This window comes from Anas platyrhynchos, chromosome 11 (genome assembly GCF_047663525.1).
Source record: "Anas platyrhynchos isolate ZD024472 breed Pekin duck chromosome 11, IASCAAS_PekinDuck_T2T, whole genome shotgun sequence".
Lineage (NCBI taxonomy): Eukaryota > Metazoa > Chordata > Aves > Anseriformes > Anatidae > Anas > Anas platyrhynchos.
In genome coordinates this window covers 9,213,403-9,226,252 of record NC_092597.1, presented here as the reverse complement: position 1 = coordinate 9,226,252, position 12,850 = coordinate 9,213,403, and the positions used below count along the sequence as shown (strand labels likewise).

Sequence of the window (12,850 nt, the reverse complement as noted above, 5' to 3'; positions counted from 1 at the left end):
AGTTTACTATTGCCAGGGGTTTTCAGGAGAAGCTTTCTGGATGGAAAAGTTCTGTGAAATATAACAGTAAATACAGATTATTTTAAGCTATTATTGTGACATTCGAACAGGCGATCCCTGACATACAAGCCCATAGACTAGCTCCAAAACCCTATTTTGAGGACGTAATTTTTACTTTGAAAAGATTATAGAAGTCCCCATTTGCTCTTATTTCTGTTTAGACTCCTGTTCAATTTAGTTTTAAGACTGGGAACTACACAACGATCTGAACCTGACTCCCTGTCCATTTTCCTACCTCTTGCTGAGCACAACTCAGGCATCTGTGAGGGATCTTGGGTTGGGATTCAGGAATTGCCATGTGCAGAGCTGCGAGGTTCATAAACTTGAGTAATCAAGAGGTTCTATTGCAACAGGCTGACTGTAAATAAAACCAAAGAAAACAGGAATTGCAACTGCACGAGCTATGCTGTACCCTGAGTTGGCTTTGGGAAATTCAGGTGATCCGACTATTGCTGTTGCAGCTTGACAGTGCCAAACAGGATAGTTTATTATTCCTACAAATGATGTGTTGTACACAATACTTTGATCTTGAATTTCAGTTAATTTTTTGAAACTTGGCTATACTTTCTTTTGAAAAGAAAAATTCTTACAACTCAAATTTAAGATTGTTACTCTTTGTGAATAATAGACAAATGAGAAAATCTTACTGTGAAAAATACGAAAAATTCTTACTGTTTTTGTACTTGAAATGACTGCACTCAGATGGAAAGCATGCTAGCATAATCACTTCTTCATAAAGGGAATACCACAAAACTCGCAGAACACCCAGGAGAATGCTACAGCCTCTCGACAACTACTTAGCTGAGAAAACAGTTAAATGATAACTTCCAAATGAGAGTACAGCTCAGTTCATCCAAAGCATGCAATGAAGAAAAACTACATGTATCCTCATCTTTCTGCAAGAAATTCATCTCAGCATCTTTGAAAGCACATCTTTGAAAGCAATTCTTATACTAACACTGGAAAAACGTAGCTTACAGCAAACATTTGAGTCCCTTACTGATATATAGGATCTGTTACAAGCAGCGCTGATCACATCCACTTTACAATATATTTGTCAAATATAGAAGTGTATAGCATAGTCTGGATGTGTCTATGAGGACACCATCCATGAGAGCAGAGCTTTCTGACAGAGAAGAACTTCAAGCAAGCATAAACACTTGAGTTCCACACAGGTGTCATATGCTAGTAATGGTTCTCCAAAATAATTAGGCTGCAATTCACCAACAAATGCTAAGCTTGGCAGCACAAGGCAGGGTACTGATTATGTATCCTCAGAAAGTGTCACTGCAAAGTTTCATGTCAGACTTGAGAGAGGGGAGACTACCCAAAGCCTTATTATGTTATCCTGTCAAGCATAGTGAAAGAGCTGAGCTATGACCTTTACTTTCTATTTTATAGAGCCCTAAAGCTTCGAAGAATTAACAGCAGCCATAAATAAGTTCACTTTAAATGATGGGGCAGAGAAAAGGAAGTACCAAGTCCAAGATGTAGGTTTAAAATAGCTTATCATTATACAATACTTTTGCTTTGATAAGGTCAGTGATAATTGTTTTCTGCAGAGGAAGCACTGCTCAAAACTTTCATGTGCAGAAATGCACAAAAACCAGGTAAGTTCTACATGGGTTTCACCAATACATGATGTTAGCAATAAAGTCTAAAAATGTATAGCTGTTCACCCTCTCAAATCTCGTAGTATGAGTCAGGAGAGAGTTTATACTTGCAGTGAAACAGCATGTTTGCTTAGTCCAAGCTGCTTATCAGAAATGTTGGTCAATTCCACAAACTGAAGCTACTTTGATAAACAGAATAACAAAATGTTCTTTATTGAAAAAACAAAACAAAACAAAACAAAAAACAAACAGTAACAACAACAAAGCCACCCTTTGGGGACCTCCTGAAACTTTGCTTCTTCCCTTAGAAGCTGCTGCTGAACATCTGTGCTCCAACAAGCAGTGTTTAGAAGCTATTTCTCAATCACGTTTTGTCTCTGCATTATGTAACGAGAGCTTCATAAATTATTGCCTTAATAAGGTGTCTGATAATCATGTTCCTAAACACATGTCATCTGTATGATTCCCAATTGTATAGGTCTGGGACAGGGTTCATGGTAAATCAGGTGTGCCAACCATTGTACAATCTTTGCTTGTTTCAGTGAGCACAGCGAGGATAACACTGATGGGCTGCTCGGCCATCCCATCCTCTGGAAGTCATCAGTGAGACCTGTTAATTAAAACAGCTCCCCAGAAGTAGATGTAGGCTTAAATCATGGCTGATTTGGTCAATGAGGTGGTGCCATTAACAGTACTGTCCCACAGCCTGAAGGGAGGTCCCAGCACAACAAAATTGACTGAAGCTGGAAGGAAAACATAGAAAAATTGCAAACTGTTCCTTCAGCATATATGAAGTAATTATTGATCTTGTGTGGTATCCAAACATGCAGATAAGATGCTAAGAAAATTGTGGAATGTAACCACAGTGGGATGAATATTGAATGGCTTTATGTTCCCATGAGATTCAGCTGTGCTCCCAGTGAACACCTCCAGGCATGGGAAATGGAAGGCTGTACATCCCTGCACAAATGCAAATACATCTCACTGGGTGAAGCCTGGCAGATAAGTAATTCTTTGGGGGCACCTAAGACACTCGGTTTTGTTTTGGCCATGCACAATTTTAAAAAGCATGTTTTGCAAACACCCCCATTTTTATTATACACTAAGATTAGCCATCTGCCAGCAGTCTAGCGGAACTGCTCGTATGGACATAGATGTGCTGGACAGACATTTCCATTGACTTAGAGGGGCTTTCAGTCCTCTGCTAGTTTCACATGTGTGCATTAGAAAGCTGTATACAATTCATGTTAGTCTTCCAAAATATATTGCCAAAACAAACAAGAACTTTTAATGCTGAAGAAATTGTGAATTTAAATTCATTAAGCCCCCACAATACACAAGAGGAATTAAGACAGTGGTTCAGTAACATTTGAGCAGCATCCCTGTTCATTTTTGTTATAGGAGAATCCTACACTATGAGGTCAGGAATTCAGGAAAGCCCAGTATACACCGCAAGGTTTGCAACAATCTATAAAGCGCCAGTATAGCATGTAAATTTCTATCAATGTAATTTCATTTATTTAACCCAAATTTATCAACAAATATTTTTCTGATTTACTAACAAATAGTTCACCATTTCAGCAATTTTTTTCAGGAAGCATCTTAAGGCAGACCAGGCTGCCATGTCCTAACCCTTCTCAGCTGGCTCCATTGTAAATTCCCCGTGTGGAACTACTTCCAGCTGGTTAGCTGAAGAAGCTCGACGGCTCCTTTTTGGCTGCTGTACCTCAGGTGGTCTTACTCAAGTGGAAGCAAGTGGTTTGTATTTCTGTTTCTGTCCCTGAGCAGTTTTAAAACTACTGTCAAAGACAGTAAAGGTTACACAGCTATGTGCCCATTCTGCTCATGTCTTTGCTGCCCTGGGTTACTCTAGCTTGCTGCGGAACCAAGGCAGACAGAAAGCTGCGAAGTGCACAGCAGGAACAAAGCTCTTCAGGTGCCTCTGTTCCCAAAGTCACGTAACTGAATAGCAGAGAGCAGTCTGGTAGGCACATTGTGTGCAATAAGTGTAAGGTAGCTTATTAAAGACAGCTGGTCACAAATATTTTGCCTCTAATTCCTGAGAACACTACAAAAATGCTGTAACTGATTACGGAAAATCCTCCCCTTGCATGAGAGGTCATTTAAGGATACGCTCACTTCACTACCATTTGATTTGTGCCAAGTTCCTGGTAAGTAAATGTTTTTTTATGTTAGGGCTGCAAAAAAGCTTCTGAGGTAGTTTTTCCAGCAGTAGCTACAAAGATGGCACTTTCAAAAACTTTTCTTCTACATTAAGTGGAGGCCATGTAAGATCTTGCTGAATCTGCATGACATGAAAAATACAGGATATGTGTCTGACTTCAGTGCTTACACATAAAAAGCCATATTGTGCAGCTACTGTTAAACTACGTGCAGCTAGAGAATGATCTCACTGCCCATGTGAATCTACCTAATAAAAGCCTAGTGGGTAACAAAGGGAAAAAATGCATGTGTACCTTTAGAAATACTGCAGGAAGACCCTTCAAAGGCTACTTTGCATTTAAAGGCTGTTCTGCAAGAGTAGAATATTTTTGTCTCTGTCACTACTGACTTCCAAACAGCTGATCCAAGTTTGGAAGGACGGGGAAAAAATTGGAACATGCTTAAGTTATAAAACAGAACCAGAAACCTCAAGTCCAATATAAACAAGTTCCAGGTTTCTGCTCTTGGACGTGCCATAACCATGTTCAGCTAGACAATAACACAGTGCAATGCTTGTGCTTTAAATAGTTAAAGGCACCTTCTTTTCAGATGAAATCTGACTGAGTTTAGTTCCAAATGAACTCCGGTGTAGTGAAAGATTTGTTTATGCACAACTCATGTCACATAGACACCCTTTCCAGCATCCTGCAGAGAAGCATTGTACACGCTACTGCACAGGAATCATTTACAGGTCATTCAGAACACATTTTCTATGAGACTGAGATTAATTTCTAATACAAACACACCTATCCCATGCAACTGTCTGTCATTAAGAGACTGTTTGCTGGTATACTCTGGGCTATCTGTAAGACAGAACTTGCTCCTGAGAAGGAAAGTGCCAGCTACAGGTTTCCAGGATGAGGAGAGCAGCAGGATGGTGATCCACCATTACCACTTCCAATGTTACTAGGTGTTATTGTGTTAGACCAGACCAGCACCTCTGTGCTAAAAGGAAGATGGTTTGTGGAAAGAGTTCTGTGAACTTTCTGCATGTTTTTCCATTAGGTATCCGAGGTTTGTGCCCTGTAGAAAAGGTGTCCCTGATCACTGTATTCTGTGAATGAGGCTGACTGGAACAGCCAAACCGTAGCTGAGATTGATTTTGTTGTTGTTAATTACCCTCTGCTCTCCTAATGTATGATCACAGGTTACACACATTAGCAACTCACTGCCAGAGCAAAACCTGTCTCAGCAAAACGTGATTTCCAAAGAATTGCAGGAATTAAAAGTTGATTTTCCTTCTCTGATTGTGTTTCAACACAGGATAACCCAGCCATGTGTCCCTCCTCAGATTCAAAGCAATGCTCCTTTGTCTTGTACACAGATTATCATCTTCCTCTTCCACTCACCCAGCAAAAGCAAAGGAAAAATTTCGAAAAATTACAGAGAGAGAGAGAATATTTAGCTATGCTGATTATCCCCACTTCAAAGATCGTGGCAAAGAGGGAAAAACAAGAGAGGATTTTCTTAGGAGATCCTCTCTCCATCAGTTACAATAATGTGATGTAGAGTTTTGCTTTAAAGGCTTGTAGGCTCCAATACCTAAACTCTGTCAATTATTAGCAACAGCTTTATTTCTGTAACAAGGTTGGCAGAGAAATCTTCCCTTCTGAGCCAGATTTCTGAAATATTTGCTCAATTTGTTTTTTGTTCTTCAGTGATGCAAAGCTGTCACTGACTTCCACAATGATGAGTAAATTCTTAGTAAAACCTGATCTTCAGTGGATGTATGACCCTAATGGTAGGACACAGTGTTTTTCAATTCCATGAATTTGTATCTTTATTCCCATTGCAAAATAGAGCTGTACATAGTTTTTGATTTTTTAGGTATGTGCTGTATTATACTCTGGGTTGTGGTAACCAGACAAGTACAAATTAATTCTTGGTGATTCTTCTAAACTATCCAAAACATACATATCTCATAGATAAGAGAACAGCTTTCAGGCCTGTCCTGTCATTAATCATTCAGACACTACTGAATGATTAATATTTCATTAAAGACTGGGGGAGGGAAGAGAAGGATAGAAGTCTTTCACACAAAACCTGCATAACAGTCAGGAGATTTAGGGCTCTTTTGTATCTAATATTACTCAAGTGTGTAGTAAATACAACTGTCAGCTAATTGGATTCCCCACAGAATCAGTTTAACTCTTTTGCAGCTGAGTTGATTGAACTCTATTATTCAGTCCTGAACCAGTCAGGTAAAAGAGAGCAGCAGCAGTTTTGCCTTCCTGACTTCAGTTCATCTTGGAAAATGTAAGTTTTAAAACCTGCTTACTCCTTCCTGAACTTTGTGCCCTGTACTTACTATTTCAGTAATTTCTAAGACTAAAATATTTAGAGCATATATACTGTTTGTTATCTTCAACAAACACAAACTGTCTGTATCCTGGCTTAGAATCAATACTCTTAACTAGGAACTTTATTCTTGGAAATTGAGTACTAGGCTGAGGGCTTTGGCAGGACTGCTTAAGAAGTTGTTTTATGTTTTTAACTATGCGTTTTTGGTGTGTTTAAACATTCTTAGAAAAAGCTAAAATGATTCTCAGGAGTTGCAGAGCTTGTTCACAGAAAACAAAAGCAGTGTTTTGCAGTTCCGTGTTGTTCTTAAAACTGTGGGCTTATTAAGACACTTAAGAACATCAGCTTTCAAAAAGGTGCAGAAACAGGCACTGAACTACTTCTCATTTATGGGTTAGGCTGCAAAGGTGACTGTTTTACAAAGCTAGCATTTGAAACTGTCCTGAACCTACTTCTTGTTCTAGTCTGAAAGAAAAACCTATGAGAGGTGTTTTTGTCATGCTCAGTAAGGAGAAGAGGTGGAGGGCAGCAGAAAAGCATTATAGGGCAGGATGGCCTTAGAAGTACCCTGGAGCTTTTTGATAAATTGGCTGTATGCCAATGCCAGTGAGTTAGGCATCCAAAGCTAGCCAGCCAGCCGTTCCTAACTTTTAATCTAAGTCAAAAACAGGAGGCCTAGCTGCTAGAACTGAGACTGCAGGGTGACGTGGGGAGGACCGTGTTCACTTAGCCAGTCCTCCTGCCTGTGGGAAACCACCATTGGGGAAAGATCTTTCTTCTTTCAAAGGGCAAGACCCTTTTCTTCTGGTGTCGTGTTCAAAGTGTGGGCAGTTCCATGCTTGCTCCTGGCATCCAGAGCAGCCCAGCTGCCAACTTAGAGGATGGACTGAACCAGTGCTACCCACACGTTTCCTGCTGTTACACCCAAGCATAACCTGCAGCCCTGTTTTCCGCTGCTCATGGTGGCACAGGAGGCAGTAGATCAAGTTTCTCTTCTCGCAGCCTTCTCTTGTAAAGGTCTGGTTCTTCACTAACACTGCCTGCCTGCCACCCATGTGCATACGCCCCTTCTGGAGCCACTGTGTGCATACAGGCAAGCTAAAAGGAAACCTCGCTCAGATTTTGAGCTAGCCAGCTAAGCTTCTGGTAATTGCCAGGTGCTAAAATATACGATGAAATTTATTTCACTGACATGTGAACTTGCTTCTCCTAATGTCTGTCAATCAGTTTCTTTACATGAGCTTAGGTGGCACCTTGATTTGGACCAGATTCAAAGAAGTTGTGCTTTGCTGCTGTGCTTTAATGTAGTTAGAACAAAGCAGATTTGCTAGAACTGAAAGTGAAAACCATCCTCCTTTTTAAAACCTTACCAATCTAAACACAGGTCAAATACTTTATTTTTCTAACCTAGTTGTTATGCTGTTGTTACACTTGTGAGAATGACTGCATTGTATTTCAGAAGGTTGCTTTCAAATACCAAACATATTATGAATTTCCCCATGTTCATATACCCCTGTTACGAAATCATTAGAAAAATTCTGCTTATGGAAATTACATAGTAACCGAGAAGAAAGGGTCCTTAAGTTACTTTTTTTTTTTTCATATGGGTTTCTCAGTGTTGCCCTTAAAATTGTCATTATAGAGAGTTAAGATAAGCAAGTGAATGGAAATAAGTCAATTTCTTCTACTTATTCAAATTTAGTTAATACTTAATGAATCAAAGTTAGACTAAAAATAATAGATACTAATAACACATCCTTCTTCAATAAAAATAATAACACATCCTTCTTCAATCTAGTTACCTGAATTGGTGCCTCTGGCAGATCAGGCTGGACTACTGCAAGGTTAAGCAGGTTTAATTAAAATGTCACTGCCCGAAGTCAGTCTGCCAGCTAGAGACCAACGAAAGCCTTGACCACTTTCTCCTCAACAAGCCCTAACCTGACATCTGTGAGCAAGAACAATGCGCCCAGGGTGGCCACCTCCTCTTCCTATGCCTGGGCAGCCACGGCGAAGGCAGCTATGACAGTTAAGCAACAGCACAAAGGAGCCACCGTGAAGTCACCTGGCCCATGGGTTTGTGTCACTGCCAGGCTCTCCCAGCAATATTTCAGACTGCAACTGGTGGCCACATCTTTAGCATATGCTAATCAGCACAAACACATTCAATTCTAATAATTGGAAACTTGCTCTTGCATTGTGGTGTAGTGGACGGCAAGCAGAATTAGTAAGTTCAGGAAGAAATCTCGCTGGAATTAAAAGCTTTCTTCTGTGCTTTCTCTGCGTGTAATGCAGATTGCTAAAAGCTCTTAGAGGTCACAGTGATTTTGGGGAGGGCTGCAATACACAGGGTTCTTCAGGTCCCTGCCCAAAATGTAGTCTTTTTTCCTATGTGTTTGTATGTAGTATAATTGAATAAGTTGGTGCCCCCTGTAGCCTCTCAGCACACAGCAGGCCCTGACAGTGCTCTGTGAGGTCCTGGCCTGAGATAGCCATTAGGCTCTGCACCATCTGTTTCTTCCCACTGGTTTATCAGAGACAACCTGGTTTCCAGTGACTCCAGAGAATTGCCAAACCTTTTTAGTGAGCCCACACTGAAAATCAGCTTAAGAGGAAGGAGAACTTTGTCATGTAAATGGTTTGTCTGATTTTCTGAAAGCTCTTTCTATTTTGAGTTTTCTCAGGAGGGATTTTTTTTTTTTTAAAACTGGTAAGCCAGTGGAATTTTTGCCTCAATGGGATCACTACGGCTTGGGCCAGAGTGCTGCATTTGTGGATCACAACACAGCCTCTGAGGTCCACGGGAACCTCAGTGGAAAAGAATCTGGACTTGACATTACCCACTGACACTAAATATAACCTTCTGGTAAACATTAAAACTTCAAGGGCTTTGTGGCTGATGATCATGTTAAACTCCAGGACATCCAGTGAGAGGGTGGGGTGGAAAATATAAACATGAAAAGAAACCTAGGGGGAGGGGAAGGGTTTGTACGCTGGGGGGAGGGCTCCAGAGACTTTGTTGACAGTACTTTCTGCCTTGCTCAAGGTTGTCTTCAGTTAGTAAAGAAGAAGCATTCCGAAGGTTGAGCTAGTTTCACTTGCTAGTGTACAGGACGCTACAGTTTGTTCTAGCACATTCAGATCTAACAGGGAACTTCAATCTAAAACCCTGTACTCCAAGCGATGGGCTAAGGACAAAAGGCAGATAATGCCTCCTTGGCTGTTCCACCTCGTTTCTTCAGCTTGAAATAGGATAACAAGCATCCTGTAGACTACTGTGTATGTTTGGCACATTTGAGCATTAAAATCTGGCTAAAACAATCAGATTTTACGTGGACCATCAAACAGCCAGAAAACACTGCCAGCTTGCAGTCCCTACCAATGTGGACTGGCTTTAACTGAGTAACACTTGAAAGGTTAGGGATCTCTTTGCCACACTACAACCTCAAAAATAAAGTCTGCCCTTGCTCTGAACACAAAGAGCAAAATCTTTAATTTGTGAGCACAGTAGCAGACAACGACAAGCGAGCTTCTAAAGCAAGTCATAAACTGCACCATCTAAATACCTCCAGCACTATCATCAGTATCTTGTAGCCTGCAGTACTGTTCTTCAGTTTGCCCCTAACTACTGGCTGGGGTAGGCATACAGCACATGGAAAAAGTTTTAATCCATAGCAGAAGTTTTTGAGTGGTTCTTAGTAACTGGGTTAGGGAGTCACTCCAGCAGCTTACCTGAAAGGTTTAAAGTACCATTTGTGTGCTGCTGGTGGGGTCGGCAGCCATTATCCGACACCCCTGGCAGGCTGATGCGTATGCGTTACCCAAGTAAGTTTATGGACACTGGAAAGCAGAGGAGACCGAAGACCCTTGTTCTAATCCTGTAAAAGCCACTATGTGTTTTGTAGTTAAAACAAACAAAACCGTCTGGAAGTCACTGCATGTTCTGTTAGCTTTTCCAAGTGTCATATTAACTTTTTTCCAAGCCTGTCACAACTTCTTTAAAAAACAATAACAACAAAAAAGCACAAACACCCTAGAAAGCATTCTGCAACATGAGTAAGAAGCATTTAAGCCTGTTTAAAACAGAATCCAAACAGAGAAAGACCTGTTGCCAGCGAGGAGGAAAACTTGGCAGCTTTGTTTAAAGCTTCCCACACAGACACTGGAGACACGAGAAAACAAAGAAGCTCTAGTCCCCGAGGGTCCTGCCACTCCCAGGGCAAAACCAGTCCCTTCCCCGCTTTTTCTCTAGCTCTCACACACATGGTTCTCTTCCTCTGCGCCGTTAGCTACAGCAAGAATGAATTAAGCCCTGCCGATCTGGAAAAAATACAGGAAGTGAAGAGTTAAAAAAAACAGACAACAAAAAACTGAGAGAACCTGGAGGCAAGCCAGTGTCCTCGAATGACTCGGCTCAGCGGCAGCCTGGCGCACGACTCCCCCCGCTCCTCTCCCTGCAGGGCGGACGTGGCCCAGCCTCCTCTTCATCGGGGAGAGGAGTTCCCTGCCGTGGCTTCCAGTTGGTTTGAGAGCCCAGAAACACGGCTAAGTTTATCTTTTGCTTCTAGGACAATGGCAAAGGCCAGAAATAAGTGCAAAAGAACTGAAAGTCAATGGAGAAAATTCCCTGAGAGCAAGCACCTTTTCTCATGAACTCCGAACAGGCAAGGCACAGCCGCAGAGCGCAAAGCAGGGCAGGCTGCCTAGGGTGCCAGGAACATGCTGTTCCTTCGGCCGCGCCGCATGGGGAATTGTCCATCTATATGCTTAAACTTGATGGGGCTTTCTTCTCTGCCACAGAAAGCAAACATCCTCAGCTTAGAACAGCTCTTCCTTCATCTTAGGTAGGCAGCAGGAAAAGCTAGGTACGCTTGAAGAGGTTTGTTTGGTGTGGGTGAGGCTGCCACTTCTGAGCTACGATGGTTCAGGAGTCATTTGTAAGGTGTAGTTCTGAGGATCTTTTCCTTAACGTCCTTTATACAGAAACTGATCACGGATTTTAGTCGACTAATTTGTTGTCTGAAGTAACTCAGTTGGACAGCTCACCTAAGTTTGTTCTCATCTGTGTGGTGCTTTGTCATAGATACTATGACCAGTGTCTCCAGCCGAGATCAGTCTCCTCGGTTTTTGGAGCTCCCTGCGCAGCTGTAGGCCGTCCTGTTCCACGACAGAAGGCAGAGGCACCAAGTATGGCACGTCACGGGGCCTTTTTCAATCTAGTACTCCTAACTCTTTCAGTAACTTCTATGGTGCTCGCAAGACTTCAACTTTTTTTAGGTGTGTATGTCTGGTAAGTTACGATAGCAACAAAGAAGCAGTCAGATGAGACTTCACCTGCAAGTGAACACTAATCAGGAAGAGATACTGTTTGCATTCAAATGTTTTTTTTTGTTTGTTTGTTTGTTTTTGTTTTTTTTTTTGTTATTGTTGTTGTTGAAATCAGTTTTACCCAGTTGCTAAAAGCTTTTTCGGAAGCTGCCCATGTCCCTCTACATTTATGTTCAGTATCTCCTTGTGACTCATATTCAGCCTCTCGGCTGCCTTCCTGCCTGCTCTAGCTTCACAAAATTGCCTTCTAAAGAAAGAAACAGAAACACGGTCATTCGGGTGCCTCTCAAACATTTAATTTTAAACTATTAAGAGTACTGATGCTTGTATGGGAAGTGATAAGCGGGTATAAAGGTACTGACAGGCGCACAGTGTTGGAAAAAGTAGATGGGGGAGGTAAGAAGCATTGTAAAGGGGAAGTCAAAGATGAACCAAACAAGAAAAACAACTAAAAATTACAGTGTGGTAGGATCCACACAGATGACCCACGCACTGTTCCCTGTGATATTAAGTAATAAAAGGCAACATTAGCTTTGAATCTATGCCCAGTAAGGGTTTATTCCCAGAGGGCTTTTGTTTTTTTCCAAGCTTGAGTTCTGAAAGATGAAACCGTAATGGTGGCCAAATACAAGTTTGTTTTTGTTTTTCAACATCTTAATTACCGAGCTGTAACAAATAAATCTTTGGCTGGATTGCAACTAACCTGTGTGGGTCCTTAGATGAGCTTTAAGATGGGAAGATTTGCCATAAACTTTTTCACACCCCACATAGTGGCATTTGTGCTTTTTCTGGGGTGATCCGGGGTCAGTCCAGCTTCTCCCGCGTTTGTTCTTTTGTCTGGGGCTTGGCTCAGTTACTGCAGCCAGGCTAGTAGGTGTGGCTGCTTTTCCTCCTCCACGCTTACCAGCCGAAGACACGCTTTCTTCCCCAAACTCCTTAGGAGCGATAGAAATGTGTATTTGTTCTGTGATACCAAAGGTCTCTGTTTTTTCCATTTTGAGAGCGGGTGAGCTGGGGATGTGCTGGTTCAGGTCTGCCAAAATGCTAGCTACCACGAGTAATGACGATCCATTGTCCTTCCCGGTCTCTCTGACCTCCCACTCATCTTCTCCGTTTGACGAAGGAGGCATCGCTGCATCAGGTTGGGGACCGGGCTCCCCTTTGGGACTGTGGATAACAGCACGGCTGGACATAGAAACAAGGCACTCTGCTGCAAAATGATCCACGTACGCCGCTGTTGCCATTTTTCATAAGTTTTAAAAGCAATCCAAACCGGAAAAAAGCACTTATTATTTTTTTTTCTCCTTTTAAGCGCTCAGGCAAGC

The 12,850-nt window shown here is 41.8% G+C and overlaps 1 protein-coding gene across 1 annotated transcript in view; it reads right to left on the bottom strand.

Annotated features, from left to right (window-relative positions):
- The window catches only part of KLF13 (KLF transcription factor 13), a 33,810-nt gene extending 20,966 nt beyond the window's left edge, over nucleotides 1–12,844 (bottom strand). Inside the window, exon 1 of the mRNA XM_005027978.6 lies at nucleotides 12,229–12,844. Coding sequence (XP_005028035.3) covers nucleotides 12,229–12,769 — 541 coding nt within the window. The 5' untranslated portion in view covers nucleotides 12,770–12,844. The remainder of the gene's footprint in view (nucleotides 1–12,228) is intronic.
- Nucleotides 12,845–12,850: the final 6 nt, after the last annotated feature.